Genomic DNA, 17,967 nt, shown 5'->3' with positions numbered 1-17,967 from the left:
CTACAGCTTTAGCCTTGAGATTTGGCAAGATACCCAATCGTAGAATTACGCCCACTTCTCAACAACATTCAATCTGGGGCAAAGTCCCATTTCTTCAAGTCTTCTGCAAAATCATCTATGACGAGTTCAAATCCTATCGTGAGCCCTTCCTGACACCCTCTTGCTGAGATTCCCTGTGGTTCACCGGCGTGTGCGTCCTTCCTCCCTGCCACAAGCAATAGACCCAGCTGGTTCAATCACAGGTGTCCCGTTATTTTAATTTTACTTGTGACTGCAATGGCCTTTGAGCTCGTTATTTCTTATATTTTTTGAGAGGACACAACAAAGAACAACAACCAATGCCCAGTCCTACCTGGAGGGGGGTAGCGTGTGCTGGCCAGGAGCTGCTGCACCTGCTCTGAGGTTAGGGTAGTGATGGGTGTCAGCAGCTTCTGCTCCAGGCTAGGCAGCTCCCGGAAGGTGCTCACTGAGAACACGTACTCGGGGCTCAGGGAGATCTTCACCAGCTGCTCTTGGTCTGCATTTCTCGCGATCGTCAGCGGCGCCACACCAAACTGCTTGAGCTCCACTGCCGAATCATCTACCTCGTCGTCAGAGTTCCCGGAAGAAATGAGGACCAGGAACTGAGGGACGCCCTCCTCAATCCGGCTCCCCAGGGGCCTCTTGAAGATATTCTTTGCTACGTACTCCAGGGCGCCCCCAATGTTGATCTGCCTCCCGCCTTTGGGCCGCAGCCGCCTCACCGCGTTCTGCACCTCGTCCTTGCTGGAGTGGGCGTTCAGCAGGAACTCCACCCTGGGGTCCTCGCTGAACTGGATGACTGCCACCCGGGTCGTGTCGAAGCCCACATCCAGGGAGTCAACCAGCCTCTCGATGAGGGTACGGATGTACTGAAACTCAGGGCCAGCGCTTTGGGACCCATCGATGAGAAAGACTACGTCCTTCTTGCCACCAACATCTGTGAAATCAAACATTATAAGAGGGCTTCACTTTTGTTAGCACCAAATTCTTAGTGTTAATGAACCACCTCCCAGTTTGTCACAGAATTGTCACCTGACAGGTAAGGTATCCTAATTCAGACTATTTGAGCTAGTCCCAGGAGAAAGTCCTGGGCATTTCAGTGATCACAGGTCAGAGAGAAGAGGAGGAACCAGCAAAGGGCAAGGAAGAGTAAGTCTGCGGGAGGAAGGACCTAGACACACAGGAGCCATGTCTAGACTGAGTGGGGATGCTGTTTTGGGAAGGAGGAGATCGCAACTGTGACAGATGACACTCACAGGTCAAGTGGGACAGCGCCTGACAACTGTCCACTGGGATTTGCCAGATGGAGGGACCTTGATCAGAGCACTTTCTGTGGAGCAGGGAGAGCAAACAACAGGTTAGGGTGTGTTCAGAAAGGAATTATAGACAGTAACATTTTATAAAGGCGCCTGGGGTGCCCCTGCAACAGGGAGCAGGGCATCAGGGAGTTTTTAACAAGAGAAGAAAAGTCATTGCGTTTGTATTGTGAAAGGAATCACCCAGTGCATCGGAGAATTAATGATTCAGGAGAGAGAGGAGAATTGCAGGTGACACCCTTGAGCAGGGAAGCAGCGAGGCTGCCCGAGGAAACAGGGACAGTTCATCCAAGTAACAGGAACAAAGCCAAGACCTGGACACTGATGCTGGGACAGACTGAGTGTGGCTTCTGGAAGTTCTTTTATGATTTACTCATATTTCCTCGGTGAAATGGGAATCAAGATCACGGGCTCAAAGTAAGCTGAAGGAGGAGAGGTGTAGAAGAAGCAGGATAAGGAGAACGTAGGAAACAGTCCTTTTGAAGAGCAGGTGAGCCGATGGACCAGGAGTCATACTGTTGTAGAAACGTATGCTTGTGGGTAAAGAAGCTGCACACACACAATGAGAGCATTTCCAAAGTGCCTCCTCAGGAGCACCAGTACCTCAAATGCACCATAAAAAAGGTAGAAGGGGGGGTAAATTGGGAGTTTGGGATTGACATATACACACTACTATATTTAAAACAGACCTATTGTATAGCACAGGGAACTCTACTCAATATTCTGTAATAACCTCAATGGGAAAAGAATTTTTTAAAGGATAGATACATGTATATGTATAACTGAACCACTTTGCTATACACCTGAAACTAACACAACACTGGAAATCAACTATACTTCAACATAAAATAAAAACCAGAAAGGAAAAAAAGAACTCCTGCAACCAAACAAGTTTTGGAAATGTGTTTTCTTATCGTATTGGGGATACACAAAACACATCAATTAGGGCAAAACCAAAACCAAAAAAACCCTCACTGCATTTATCCCACTGTTTCCCCAAATTTATTGGATGGCGAGCCCTTTAGAACATTCCAGGGAAGGTTCGCAGGGCGTGCTGCGCTCTGCAGGGACACCAGCGAGGGGAAGCGACCCCTCTCCGCTGCACACCAGTCACCCTCCCTCCCTCAGCCTCCCAAAGGACAGTGTCTCACTTTGACTTTTCTCCCACTTGCTTTTACTCTTCCCCCCTCCTCCAGCCTTTCCTGTTTCCCTTCCCCATCCTCGATGCAGATGGTTCTATAGGATGTGAACCACACAGGCGTGAGGACGCATGTGCCTATTCACCATTGTGCCCAGGGAGGACCAGCCCTCCATGGGCATTTTTGGAGGGGTGGGTCTATCTGAGCTCCCTTCCTTCTGAGCAACCAAGGTTCCCACCAATTTCCAGTTCATTGTATCAGGCCCAGGAAAGGGGAACAGGAAGGAGGAAATAGAATAAGCCGAGGTCATGAGAGCCAGGCAGCCTTCTTGCCCATTAAGACACTTAATTTTCTGCACCAAGCAAATGCAAAAGCAAGCTTCACACTTTGGCTCTGGAAATACCAATATTTCAGAGATTGTGCCCCAGCTTGACAGAGTACCTGTGGTCAAACTCCCTCCCTGATCACAGAAGGCTGCCAGCTGGACCGACCGGGGGCAGCCTGGACCAGGCACTGAACTGGAGCTATCAGTTAGATGGCCCCTCTCTTCGGTTCTCTACACAGAAGGTTTTATGCAGAGTTAGGGGTCTGAGCTGTAAGCCAAACCTACACCCCTCTTTGAGGCTTGAATTTGGCCAAAAACATGAATCTTAGTATCTCCCCAAGCCGTTTCCGGCCACCGATGCCACATGGTTCCTAATTCTTCACGTAACTCTAGTTTTCACTCCCCACAGCTGAGGAAACAAAACTGAGAATACTTTGCAACCCACAGTTCAAACAAGTAGCCCCCAATATTTCAAGGAATGAAGAGCCAGAGAATCCGCTTCTTACCCTGGCTCGTTAGAGGGACCACAGATGCCTGCAGCCTGCTCAGCTCCTCCCGGCTGAGCCGAGTCACCCTCTCGGAGATGACCGGTTGGACGGTCCCCAGCTGCCGGAAGGTGGGAATGGCCACAGCGAAGTCCGGGATGAGGGAGATGGTCTGCATCTCGGTGATGTCAGCATTCCCGATACCGATGCCAATGGGCACGGCCCCTCCCCTCTTCAGGACCACAGAGGGGCCCCTCACGTCGTCCGCAGACCTGTCGGCCGTGAGGACGATCAGGAGCTGGGGGACCCCTTCCGCTATGCGGCTCCCAGAGGAGCCAACCAGGACGTTCCTCAGCACGAATTCCAGGGCGGCCCCAGTGTTAGGGGTCGGCCCACCCAGCAGGGTCAGCCCGCGGATGGCACCGACGACACTCTGCTGGTCCATGTAGGAATTCAGGTAGAACTCGGGCCTGGTCCGGTCGCTGTACTGCACCACGGCCACGCGCACCCGGTCGGGGCCCACATCCAGGCTCTCCACCACTCTCTGGACAAACTCTTTCAACAGCGGGAAGCCGCTCCTGACCGCCTCAGAGCCATCAATCAGAAACACCACGTCCTTTTCACCTGAAACTGGAAGACAGCCTCCGTGACTCACACAGGACACAACAGGGACAATTTCATAGCAATTGTGGTGGACTGAGTAACAGCCCCCAAAGATATCCAACTCCTAATCCCTGGAATTTTTGTGGAAGAAAATCTGCAGATGTGATTAAATTAAGGGTTAGAGGAATGGGGAGATTGTCCTGGGTTATCCAGATGGAGCCAGTGTAATCCATCACGTGTCCTTATCAAAGGGAGAGAAGAGGATTAGAGTTAGAGGGAGAAGACGTACGGATGGAAACAGAGGTCAGAGACAAGAGAAGATGCTACCTTGCTGGCTTTGAAGATGGAGCAAGGGGCCATGGACCAGGAATGCAGGTGGCCCCTAGACGCTGGGAAAAAAAGGAAATGGGAACTCAGCCAGAACCTCCAGAAGGAACACAAGCATGTTGACATCTTGAATTTAGCCTAGTAAAACGGGTTTAGATATCTGATCTCTAAAACTTAAGATAGTAAATTCACTTTGTTTTAAGCCACTAAATTTGTCATAACTTATTAAAGCAGCACTAGGAAACTGATGCACCAATACATATAGATAGCCCTTTTATTTTAGAGCTTTTCCATGTTTGAGCAGTATTGTTAACTTTCAACGTTGTACTCCAGCAGAAGTGTTGGGGGTGGGGAGAGACAGGGGTTGGCAGGGTCTGCACAACCATTAGCACTTTACAGATGAGAGGATTCAAGTGATTTTCTGCAAGTCACAGCAGATCAGTGGGGGAAAGTGTAAACCAGATGTCCAGTTTACAACCCAAAACCAACAGTGACCATGCCCAGTAGTCAATATAGAGAAGCTCTAGATTCTCTGTTTTCAATCAAAGGGATTATATGTGAAATTAATTGCTCTTTTTACTGCAGTTTTATCACCAAGTGGAAAGTAGTTAAACATAAAGTCATGGTAATGAAGATTAGTACTGAAAAAAAAAATTTTTTTTAATGTTTTGTGATCCATTTTATTTTTTTTTATTTTATTTTATTTTTTTTAGGATCTCAAAGGATAAAAGTACTGAAAATTTTTAATTCTGCGTTTATAACAGGAATGTGCCTGCCTCTCTTCATGCTTTATGTTTTTCGTGAATGAAGAGAATGATACCCACTTAAAACTAGAAATTGGGGAAATATATAAAGATGAAGACTGTTTTAGCTCTAATGTAACCATGTTGTATGGCTTTTATTATATGTATAGTAAAAATAGCGATTTTTTTTAAAAAGGATTATTTATAACCACTGATATGTCTAAATCTTTACAATGTAGCTTATGAAATATTCTAATGTCCTTAAAAACAATGACTCTGATTCTCCTGTTTTGCCCAAGAGAGCAGTTTTAGAGAGTCAACTCAGGGAAAGAAAAGTCATATTCCATTTTTCCTGCAGAAATCACCTATCTCTCTTGGAAACCCATGGAGGGCTTCTACCTGAGGACCTGGAGCCAGCAGCCTACCATCATCATGCTCGGGAGAACCGGGCTGCAGAAGCAGCCAGAAGTTCTGTGGCTTACCGGGAGTTGGTGCCCCATCTTGCACTGATTTTAAGAGGCTCACGATCTGGGGCTGAAGGTCTCCAATCTTGGGAAGTGACTCCGCAGCCAGGATAAAGGCGGGGGACAGCACGATCAGCTCCAGCTCAGCAGGGTCTGCATTCTTGGCCTGGAGGATGAAGGGCACCACCCCGCTCTGTTTCAGGTTGGCCGCCACACTGTCCACACGATCGGAGGACCTTCCCGCCACCAGCAGCACCAGCAGCTGAAGCACTCCCTCCTCGATCCGGCTTCCGGCAGACGTCACGAAGATGTACTTCTGTGCATAGTCCAGGGCATAGCCCAGGTTCAGGGCTTTGCCCGTCTTGATCTTCATTCGCTTCACGAGATTCAGGATCTCAGGCTTATTCTGGTGCTCACCAAATCCAGACTCCACCCTGACATCATCGCTGTACTGAGCCACCGCAATCCGGGTCCCGTCGGGTTTCACATCCAGCTCATCGATGACCTTGTAGAGAAAGTCGCGGACGGCAGGGAACTGGCCCACGAGATTGGCTGAGCCATCAAAGAGGAACAGGATGTCTCGCTTGCTCTCTACAAGGAAAGTGAGTCAGGACACAGTGAGGGGCGAGAACACAGCGGGTGGACACAGTGAGGGGCGAGAACACAGCAGGTGTCTCTACAACAAAAGTGAGTCGGGACACAGTGAGGGGCAAGAACACAGTGGGCGCCAAACTGACCTGAGCCCAGCACCACCAGCTCTTGGTAATGGGAGTTCACGAAATTCATCTGATGACCACTGTACCAGCGAGGGAAGAGAAAACCCACACCAGTTGTCATCCAAATGCCCCCTTTCAAAGCTATGCCTCTTTGCACAGGACTAGGACAGCTAGCCTGGTTGGCCCAGCCTAGTATCATGCTTCCTCAACAAAGCAGGCCAAAGAAAAGCCCAGAGGGTTCTGTTCCTGCATCAGGTGGCAATCACTCTAGGAGAACAGTGTTTTCATATTGTGATAAATAGAGTTATTGAAAATATGGTTCTATCGTCCTTCTGCTTAAAAATTGGTCTGTCTCTCGTGACAAAGGTGGATGTCAGTTACCCACCCAACACATAGGCATGTGTCACAGATGCTCTATTTGGATTCTCTTTTCATTAAATTTGAGGTTATGGGTCAGAATGCAAAATAGTGTCCATTATCGCTCTGTGGGTCAGAATCTCTGTTGGTGATTTCCAATCTGCTGGGATCAGACAATAGAAAACATGGACAACAGCCCATAGGGGGCTACACCATGTCATGAGAACATTATTTTCAGTTCAAACAACAGTTCTTAGAACTATTTTGATTAGGTTTCAATGGGCTCAGTCTTGCTACCCATCTGTGTACTGTCAGCAACTGGTCTAAAGCATCTGTATCTCACCACCCTATTAATTTGTAATCATCCTCATCACCTTCCAGACTTCCTCTGGAAATCATTTTATCATCACATAAAGATACAGCCTTCACTGGGTTTATAACAAATAATTTTTTAGATATAGCAGATTTGGAACATAAAAATATCATATCAAGAAAATCCTTTCCATTTTTAAATTCTCCCAGTGCATACTCATGTGTGAAACAGAATCCATCTCTCTCTCTCTCTCTGCTCTTCTCCCATTTCCACTTGGATTTGCACGCCAGAATCTTCAGAGGCATTGGGGCAAAAAAATAAATAAGTAAAGCTTCTGAATCAAGGGTGGGATAACCTGGGCAGAACATAAGATGGATTTTCTAGACTTTCTTCCATGAACAAATATCCCTAGAGCATCTAAGCTTGCTGGTACAGTGTCTCAAGCCCCCCTTCAAGAGACTTCAACCAAAGGGAGCCCATGGTCTTTCTACAGCTCATCGCCGCACTCTGGAGTTCAGATCGGGCCACCTGCCTGCCAAGGAGGTGTTCGGGGTGAGGGAGAGGGAACCCCGAGCAGTCGGAGAGCGTTACCTGGCTGGGCGAGTGGCACTTCCTCCACACCTCCACTAACATATGTGGTTAGGGGCTGAATCAGCTGCTGAGGCAAAGCTGGCAGAGAGCTGAAATCATCCATGAGATACACCAGGCTGGGGTTAAAAGCAATCTGCTCAAGCTCTGCCTTATTGGCCTGGCTAGCGCCCACACAGAAAGTCAGGATGCCCGCACGCGCTAGGGCATTGGCAGCTTGCAAATAGGAGTCCTCAGACTGCCCGGCTGTGAACAGGAGCAGGAGCTGTGGCACGTGGTCCCGGATCCTGCTGCCGCCAGCTTCGGTGAAGTGGTTGGCATGGACATAGCTTAGGGCGGCCCCCGTGTTCAGGCCCGAACCCCCCTTGAGCTGCAGCTGCCTCAGGTGAGCTAGCAAATCTGACTTGGTCTGGTAGGTGTTTAGGGAGAACTCCGTCACCGGAGTGTCACTATATTGCACTAAACCAACACGAATATTGTCGCTTCCAACATCAAGGCTGTTAACTACGTTCATGACAAAGTCCCGCACATAAGGGAAATTGGTCTTTCCAACGTTGAGCGATCCATCCAAAAGAAAGATGATATCCCTTTTGTTTACGTGAACTGCAGTGGAGCACAGAAAACAAAGTGAGACATAAACAACCTCGGGGGGCTTTCTCATGTGTGCCCGCAGCCTGGGCACGCATGCCAACATGTAGAACACAGAGAACATCAGTGAGGCCAAGCACATCCATCTCGTAAAATATGGCACAAGGCTGCATATTTTCCTCCAGTGGGGTTGGTGTTTGTGAGATGTATTGATAGCCGAGGTTATGAAACCAAGTTGGCTCACAGAGAGGTACAGTGCCAAAAGCGAGACGATTTGCAACCAACAAAAGTGATCAGAATCCTGGAAACAGAACATTCCTTCCCTGGAAATGAATTCCTCAAGGGTGCTGTTCCCTTCTGCCTCACTCAGCTTACGACCACGGTCAGAGCCAGGTTTACCTGGGTGAGACTGGGTCCCCTGGGGTTTCCCTCTACACACGTACAGAGAAATTTCCACTTACAGATACATTAGAAGTGTAGCCCAAGTTAACCTGAGAACATGAGTTCCCTAAGGCTAAAAAAAAAAAACCAATAAAATCAGGCTGTTCTCATCTTGACACATTCCCAGGGAGGCCCATTTGTCATTTTCTACTGAGACTCTTCTGTGGAGGGGTCACGGCACTGCCAGGCAATAATCCAACAAGTGCCCACAGGGATTCCTCCTGAGTGAGATCCCAGGATCACGGAAACACATTCAAATGCAAGAGACGCTTTGCTATGCTTGGCTGAGGTCGTACTCATGAAGAAGCAAAAGTACAGTTCTCAAATCAGAGTGTTTTCCCCACCACATGCCTCTAAAAAACCAAATTCTTCCCCATCCCCTCCCTCACATTTCACTAAAATTGAAGCCTAAAGACGACTCTTACCCTATATTCTATCAAACTGAACTTTGGCTATGAAAGTGTGGATGAGAAGTTTTAAGGAAATGAGAGAGGGAGGGAGGGAGAGAGAGAGAGAGAGGCTTTTAGAAGACCAGAGAGCTCGAGGAGAAAGCATGCATCCATGCACCGTGGGTCATGCACCGAACATTCTTCCAGTGGGAAAGTTTGTGAGGCGGAAAAGCTTGTTTCCGTGATATCCATCTTCGTTGAGGACGGTGAATTGCACTGATTCAATTCGTAAATTCACTGACCGTTAGCGTGTCATTAAAAATAACTGTTCACTAAGAACCGTAATCAATGAGGGGTTGGGAGAATCACTGGGTTTTTATCCCCTCGCTGTGCTTCCCCGTTGAAGGAAGTCCATTAAAGAGAGGGCACAGAGGGTGAAGGCTCTATTGCTGGTCAGGTCTGGGCCTTTTAGAGCAGACTGTCTGCTCGGGAAAGGAAGAGCCAGGCTACATCTCGGTGGTGGGAGGAGGGGGCGGGACAGGAGTCACCATGGAGACAGGACACTGGGGCCTCAAGAGGGATCAGAGCAGAGAGCTGATCTCCTCGACCAGAAGCTTCAAAGATGGATGGCCCCTGGTCCTACAGTTTGTCACACGATTCTTATTTTATGACATTTTAAGGCATACCGTTGTATCACATGGCGTTTTAAGTCACACACTTCCCAAGTCAGGGTAAAAGGAAACTGGAAATAAATCTTGTTTGTTGCTATGGTTCCCATCATTTAAGAGGTGTCTCAACTGAATACGAATAAAACTTGAGGTTTTTTTTCCCCAAAGGCTCTACCTAGAGACCGCCCTATTACGCATCTAATGCCCTCCCCCCGCCCCGTACCTTCAGTGGTTCCAGAGAGGGTCCTGAGAGGCGCCAGCAAACCAGGCAGCACACCTTGCAAAGGTGCAGCTCGGAACTCAGCGGGAATGAACACCAGGGAGGAATCGAAAGCGACCTCTTCCAGCTCAGCCTGGTCGGCCACCTTGTTCCCGACGGCAAAGGCCATGATGCCGCTTCTCTTCAGCTCCTGGGCAGGCTGGCTGACTTCATCTGAGGACTTACCGCCTGTAATCAGCACCAAAAGCTTAGGAACCCCCTCGGTGGCCCGATAGCCGGCCGCCTCCGTGAACATGTTGTTCCGAACGAAGTCCAGAGCGGAGCCTGTGTACAAGGCCGAGCCTTCCAAGGGCTTCATTTTCCGGACGGCGGCCGTGACCTCCCTCTTGGTGGGGTAGGAATTGAAATAAAACTCTGGCTTCACCGTGTCTGCATACTGAACCACCGCCACTTGGATATAATCCTGTCCGATCTCCAGCCTCTGGATGACCTTGGCAATGAAGTCGCGGATCGCATTGAAGTTGACCAGTCCCAGTGCGGAAGAGCCATCCACCAGGAAAACTATGTCCCTCTTGTTGATTTCAATGACTGTAGGTAGCAACGTGACAAGGTGAGTAGAATGGCCTTACCCATCACATGCAATATGACTCTCCATACAGCTAACTCCACCCAAGGGGAGCTCCCTTTGCTCTGGCCAATGTCGAGTCCATGGGAGCCCCTGAGGAATTAGTTACAGCCATGGCCTTCCCTACGGCTGGCGGGCGGGGCTCCCCAACCCCCCACCCTCCCTTAGTACTTTTTACAAAATTGTTGCACAAAAATCAGTGTAGGTTTATTCACCACTTGTTTACCATGTTGTCACTAAAAATGTCAGAAAGCTCTTTTCTGCCATAGATCCATAGCTTGGGTTTTAGACGTCGGAATGAAGCCATAGCTCAAATAATTAAAGAAGCAATCAGTGTCTTCTCGGAGGGCCCTGTGTTTCATAACCTTGATTTTACATACACCTATCTCCAAGTGCAAAACTTGAAAGAGCATAAACACCCCTATTCCCTTCAGCTTGTCCATGCCTTGATTTTTTTCAGGCAAGGAAAAAAATAAACACACCAATTATTTGCCATCATAAACTTATAAAAAGGAAACCGATGTCAAAACTAGCAAGTGGCCCCAAAATATTTTTATTTAAAAGATTTGCATTGTGAAGGTCCCACGTTATGTGTTAAAGTTATAATAATTCAAAGACAAATCACAGAACAAAAAATGCCTCAACAAGATCACGGCTTCAAAGTGACTATGAACTTGTGTCCACCTGCTGTATCGACACTTGGGCAGCCCGCCTGAATCTCGGAAACTGAGGCTCGTATCAGACTACAGCACCAGATCCAGAAACCAGAGAAGACTTCCAAGACTCATAGGATCATAAATGGTTCAAGCAGAGGCAGGAGTGTTTGCCGTTTATTAAATGATTAGTGAGGAGGCCTCATTACTCCCTGCAGTCAGATAGATGGTAGGTAGCACTTCAGTTCACTTGACGTTTGATCATATTGCCAGTATTGGTCCACCCTCTCCTCTTTAAGAGAAAGCATATTAATGCACCACAGACACAAAGCACCCAGGGACAGGCACGTGGGAACCACTGTTTTGGCATCAAGTTGTGATGTAAACCGTGAATTCCAAGTCCTCCAGCTCTCCATTGAGGCCTGTAGACAGGTGGGTTCTCCCTACACGTGGGGGCTGAAAGACCCAGGGAGCTACACCCCCTGCCTCCTCCCTTTCCCTCTCTCCATGTACACATAAAAGCTGTACATACAGCTAACCACATGTATGCTTTCTAGACACAGACAGGGACAGTGAGCACGGCTGGAAATACTCACTCCCACACATGCCCCTTCCATTCCATAGATGTAGGCATTGAAACCATAAACGCAGAGCTTCCTGTGTTCAATAAGATGTATGAAGCACATGGATAGATGAAGAGAAAGGCAGATCCCTTTCATCCCCTGGTCACCGGGCTGACTCACCCCATCTCCTCCCTTCCCCCCCACCTGCAATAAGAGTCTTCCTCTTCCTGCTGTGAGATGCCATCCCCAACAGAGCTGCCTCCCCTCTTCCACACAGTTCTGCTGGGGCTGCGTGTGAAACTCCCTTGCCAAGGTGACCCTGAAGGCCCTGTAACCAGTTGGCTTCAGCTCTCACCTCCCTGTTGACCCACAGGATGCTGAGTCCCCTGCAGCCCTGGCAAGCCCAGGACGGGTGGTGGTCCTCACTCTCCCACACTCCTGTTCCCAAGCAAAGTCTCCTCCAGCAAACGTCCAGACCCGATCGCCCTTCCTTGGTGCTGTCTTCCTCTGCACCCTCCTCTTAGGGTGACTCAAGACTACTCTTAGATGACTCTTCTCAGTGACTCGGGGACCATGACCTCCAATAAAGTCCCCTCGGCTTCATTGAAAAAATAGAAGCCACTGGAGGACCTCAGCCAAGTTGGTGATGCTCACCCACTAAACCTGAGGCAACCAGGCATCAGTGACATCCAGCCCCACCTCCCCCCAATGGTTCTGGGAGGGGCCGGGCTCCCTCATGTTGCAGGACTGACTGCCACACCTGGTACCTTGTTGCCCCTGCTCCTCATCTGCTTCTCTCTGGCAGCTTCTCCAATCGGCCTCCCCGGACACTCAACCTACAGCTCTCTTGCCCCCTTCTTTCCAAGACAGCCCCCTTTGGTGTCCTCATCTGTCACACTCTGAGAGTAGTTTCTGATCGTTGGCTTGCATTTTTGTGCTCTATCTCCCCACTATACTGTAAGGAGCCAGCGGCCACATCAGCCTGGTCCACCAGCACTGGGTCTCCAATGCTTGGCATGGTGTCTGACACATACCTGATAGCCAGGAATATGTGTTGAATATTTACAAATGAATCACAAAGATTAAAGGTGGTTTTGTAAGTGAGGAGTGAAAGTTAGCTAGGGAAAGCTGAAATAAGGGCCTGGACTGCCATGGATAAAAAGGAACTTGAAACTTCTCCTGGAACAGAAATATCCTTTCATCCTTTGTCATCAATTCAAAAAAACTGGAGCCTGCAGAGGCTGTGTGGCCTGCCCAGGAGCACACAGCTGGTTAACATAAGACCCTGGACCAAAGGCCCACTCTCCTGAGTGTGACCATGGCGCTTCCTGAGTGTCGACAAACCTACGGAAGTCGTTCGTTTGTTTCCAAAAGCATGCAAGCCTGGAAACCTTAACAGATTGTATTCCATCAGAGGGAGGTCTGGAAATATCAAGAGAATTTTCTGGATGTAATTTCGCATCAATTCTTAACTAAAGCCACCCAGCAATATGCCTAACACCGTTAGCAATAAAATCTCTGACGGACAGGTGAGATCACCAGTGATGTAACTTGGTACACCTGTATCTGCCAGATTTTACCTGCCACAGCGTCAAGCACCACTGGACTCTTACTTAAAATTTGAAATATACTTCCTACCTCCCATATTTGTGAAATGTACTTTCTTATGTGACTTGACTAGTTTTATGTTTTTTCAAATGACTCCAATCGGGCTCTTTTGTCAGAGGCCCCCCATCTGAGTGTACAATCTCTCCATCAGCAGAACTACTCTTCAACTCAACAAGCCCAGGGAAAAAAAGGTTTTCATAAATATCCCTCCAAGTGAGTGCTTTGTTATTTCTTACCTCCAGAAGTGCCTCTCCTGCTACCCAGCACAAAAATGACTTCGGGGGGGACAGTTCTCACATGTCAGCACCCTCTGATGGGCTGACTTTTAGAGCTCAATGTCACTATCCTGGAGTAATTTTCTCAGAGCTGTAATGATCCCCAAGATCCATTTTTAGGCTGGCTGCGTTATAAGTAAATCATATGATGATGTTTAATAACCTCAAAGTAACAGGTTTGTTGAATTAGCCTTAAAAGCACACTTTCTGGACAACTCCGGCTCTAACAAGAGCTTCCCAAGCACTCACAGGTTTTTGGTTTTCTTGGAACACTGCAGCCGTCAGAGACCCCACATCCAAAAATTAGTTCATCTTGGAAGGACTTGACTGTGGGTACTTACAGCTTCTCCCGAGGCGAATCATTCTGCAAGGTGCCCGCCTGACTCCTACAAAACCACACACAGAACACCCCGCTACCACACAGAAGGTGAGAAAAGCATACGTACCTTGGGTGACAATGGTTGGCGGTTGCAAGACAATGTGCCTTTGGGCCACGCCAACAATGTACGGCAGTAATTGCTCCTGGACGTCCCCAAAGCTACGGAATTCCGGGACAGTAAACACCAAGTTGTCATTGGTAGCTATGTGCTGAAGCTCTGCCTTGGAGGCGGCCTGGGCTCCGAGGCCAAACGAGAAAACGCTAGCCTGCTTCAGTGCTACGACCCCGTCTCGGATCTCATCACTAGAAGGCCCGGCACTTATGAGGACCAGCACCTGGGGAACCCCTTCCTCCACTCGGCTGCCGCCTGCCCGGGTGAAGTGATTCTCCACCACAAAATCAAGGGCAAGGCCAACATTGGCCAACTCCCCCCCAATGAACCCCAGGGCTTTCACTGCATCCAGAACCTCAGCCTTGGTGGAGTAGCTGTTTAAGGAGAACATGGTTCTGGGCTCATCGCTATACTGGACCACCCCTACTCGGATCTGCTGAGTTCCAATTGAGAGTCTCTCAAGGAGATTTACAAGGAAGTCGCGAATGACTGCGAAATTGACACTTCCGGTGTTGTTTGATCCATCAATAAGGAAAATAATGTCAGCAGAGTCTTGTGCTTTAAAAGAGAGAAATGCAAAAAATGTGAAAGCGTTAGAACAAGTGACCACATGCATCAGTGTTCTGACATGTTTCTTGGGAAACCAATAAGAAACACGAAATATGGACAAACAAAACACATGTTGATTAAGGAACATGAAATTCTCTTTTAGTTCTGCATTCTGAATGGATACGAGGCAACTTCTTAACAGAAATGATGGTGTTAAGTAAGGGAATTTAATAATAAATTTTCCTCTGTGCCCTCTTTGTAGTTATATTTCAAAGCATCATATTTACTTTTCTGGGGGAAACTTTGCGTATATTCTGGAAACTTCTACTAAATTTGGAGGGAACTGTACTTGTATGGAATTGAAATACCTACAGAAGAAAATAAAGGGGTATATTAACAAAGGTCCAAAGATGATTTCTAATTTGGGGACATTTCTCTTATAATCCTCAAGAGATTATAAGAATTTTCTTTGTCCAAATCCACAGCACAAAACAGAATCTCAGATTGAGGGTTTGGTGACTCATCATCCCAGTATGTTAAATACTTGATTCCTTGAGCTACTGTTGTTTCTTCTTTTTTTGTCTTTCAAAACCAAAATGGCTGTGTACCTACCACTTTGGGAATATGAGAAAAGAACTCAAACTACATTTACAGTTTTGATTCAAAACTACTCTGATAAATTTTAGGTTGATTTTCCTTTCTCAAATTATGTTTAGTTGCATGAAATTCAAATGCAAGTCTGGGATTCAGCTAAATGCTCTCTTCACTTATTTTTGCCGTTGCCTCTATATTCAATCACATAATGCAGAACAATGTTAAGCAGAGTGATATGAAACCAGTCATGACATAATTATCCAACCTTATTTTTATGACATCCTAGACCAAGTGCCTGGCAGGACCACAGGCATCTAGTAAACCCTGAATCAAAACTGGCTCTGGGGTTATACGAACGGACATAAAAAGGCTGACCAAGATCTCTTTTCTCCCCACAATGGCAAACAGGAAACTTCCATTCCATTACTGAGAATGGTGGCTTCACAGCAGCACTGAGCAAGGATCCGTAAACTACCAACCTGGGTGGAATATTTCAAAGGCTCAGCTAGAACGTCTAAACCAGGCTGATTTAAGTGATAGGAAAAGCAAAATTATTCTAGCAAGTGTTTTTTAGTAACTTACATGTGTGTTAGGAATAGGAAGAGATTTTATGTGAGTATATATGATATTTATATTCTGGATTTTAAGAAGCTATATTTGGAGCATCACTGCAACATTATATGTAAAATCATTCATTCTGATATTTTTAATGACAGTGAACATTTTATATGTAAAATTAATTTTTCCTGCTACCAACAAAATTGCTTTTATTTCCACAGTGGAAACAGGATACAAATCTTGTCTCATGAAATTAAGGAATTTTGCTATAGTGAAATGATGTTCTTACCCAAGCTCTCTCCTTGGGTAAACTGAGCCAGGGGTGGCTGGAATTGGGATTACTGGGATCAGAACTGCTCTCTTTCTCCTCTTACATACATGAAACCCTTAACAACAATTTTGCAGAGGAATTCCTTATGTAGGGAAAGATATGAATGTGGAAATATCTTGTAAGTTCTTATAAGATATTAACTTAGCCCTTGCTAAGAATTCCAAAACATTCACTACTCTAGCCAAACCATAAGTTTCCCAAAGGATCTTTGGGAGGGTACAGTGCCAGCAGTGTGAATTTCACCGCAGGCCATAGAAATGGCTCCCATCCGGCCAGGAGCTCCAGGCTCGGCCAACCACACCGCAAAATTCCTCAACATTCCCCAGGCCTAAACCTATGGCCCCGAGGGACGAAGGAAGATTTGCCCCTTACTCAGGAAACCAAGACCTTTAAAAGAAGGACTAACTCTGAGCTTAGGATCCATAAAAGAAGAATGATCCCTAAATCACAGGATGACTCATTCCTTATTAATTTATTACTACTTTTGATTGCAGTTCACAATAGAATAAATAAGATAAACAAATACTGAGGGGAAACCCTTAATTATTGCTCTTCTAAAAAGCTGCACAGCAGCAGGTCATAGAAAAATGTTGGATAATTTGTCATCACTGAAAAAAACCCCATTGTCATCTTATGCACAAAGTGATGGGACACGCAGGGCATGCTGTTATCCAGGAGAGCCTAAGCCTCAAATAGACACAAGAGACATGGGTTCTTGTGCGCAGCAAGGCGAACCAGAGATCAACATCAACTCTAAGAGGAAACAGATCTTTCTACATTTTAAAATATGAGGTTGTCTGGTTTTCTGCTTTTGTGGCTCATGTATCACACCCTCTGTGGCATTTTCTATGGAAAAGTTTCGAAACATCCATGGAAAAATCATAGGCACCTTCAACATCGCTGGAAACACTACTTTCCTGAGCACATGGGTGTGGGCACAATGCCTTCCTTAGCTCATGGGATGCTTCCTTTTTTCAAGCAAAATTTAAAAGATCACATTTGTATTTCCTGTGCAAACATAAAACTGCAGATAGGTTTTGAGAGTTTTCTAAATCTTTATATTTTGCAAAGAAAAGACAGTTCATCCTCATTGAATATAGGTCACCTTTAGCTTTTGTTTTAGTAAAGCTTTTGTATCATATCCATTTATAACAGGGATTTTAAAAAACAACTTTCAGAGATGGCTTGAGTAGAGTTCATTTAGAACAATGGTGATTATTAACATTTTATACATACATATTGGTGGGGAAAATTACCTACCTAGTAGACAGGAAATGGAAAGAAATGGCCCTAACATATTAGCAATCTCCGTAATGTCTTCCTGACTACCTTTCCCAAAAAATATAAGCAGAGAATTATTATTTTATTTTTTTGCTGTGGAACATGCAGTGGGACGTGATATGGGAGGAATTGCAGAGTGAAGTTAATTAGAAAAGACAACATAAAGGGATTAATATTCCACCCTGGTGCTGCTAGTGGCTTGAACACTAGAAGACAGAGATGCTTTCTTGGCATAAAAACAAAGGTTTTTGTCATCTGTGTGGAAACAGTCTATGTTGACAGGCTCATTTAGCGCTCATATGGTAATCTAATTGTTTATCCATTTACATAATGGTTAAATATAAAGGCAAACTCGTACACTCTTTTTTATGAATTTGCCAAAACACCAATAAAGAGAAGATGTTCCGTTTCTTGCCTGATCCTTTTCATTGTTTTTGACATGGATGAGTTGATATCCCTATATTCAGAAAAGCAATGGTTAGTGAATTACTGATGCTGAGAACATTGTAGCGAATGGAAAAGGTTGTTAGAATCGCCATCTTGTAATCTCCTTGTAACCTAAAGTGTTTGGTTTGGGGTGCTCTCGGGGTCCATCTTCTTTTCCTGTAATCTGGCAAGATCGACTGTAGTGTCATAATGCAGAGGTAAGACACAGCATTTGAAGCAGGGAATGCTTTCAGGTTTAATGCAAATAATCCAGGCTGTGCCTCACTCCTCTCTGTTAGAAGTAGACCCA

General features: G+C 46.5%; 1 protein-coding gene across 6 annotated transcripts in view; it reads right to left on the bottom strand.

The window, feature by feature from the left end:
- COL6A3 (collagen type VI alpha 3 chain) overlaps nucleotides 1–17,967 on the bottom strand; it is an 82,586-nt gene that overhangs the window by 45,731 nt on the left and 18,888 nt on the right. For 3 of the 6 annotated variants that reach the window (XM_057744216.1, XM_057744220.1, XM_057744217.1), the window contains 6 exons: nucleotides 13,874–14,476; nucleotides 9,707–10,291; nucleotides 7,401–8,000; nucleotides 5,442–6,014; nucleotides 3,308–3,916; nucleotides 353–958 (listed from right to left, as the gene is read on the bottom strand). In XM_057744216.1, coding sequence (XP_057600199.1) covers nucleotides 353–958; nucleotides 3,308–3,916; nucleotides 5,442–6,014; nucleotides 7,401–8,000; nucleotides 9,707–10,291; nucleotides 13,874–14,476 — 3,576 coding nt within the window. The remainder of the gene's footprint in view (nucleotides 1–352; nucleotides 959–3,307; nucleotides 3,917–5,441; nucleotides 6,015–7,400; nucleotides 8,001–9,706; nucleotides 10,292–13,873; nucleotides 14,477–17,967) is intronic. The other 3 variants (XM_057744219.1, XM_057744221.1, XM_057744222.1) reach the window with 3 other exon arrangements.

This window comes from Hippopotamus amphibius, chromosome 8 (genome assembly GCF_030028045.1).
Source record: "Hippopotamus amphibius kiboko isolate mHipAmp2 chromosome 8, mHipAmp2.hap2, whole genome shotgun sequence".
Taxonomy (NCBI): Eukaryota; Metazoa; Chordata; class Mammalia; order Artiodactyla; family Hippopotamidae; genus Hippopotamus; species Hippopotamus amphibius.
Note: the sequence above shows the minus strand (reverse complement) of the source record. Positions and strands in the feature narration are given on the sequence as shown.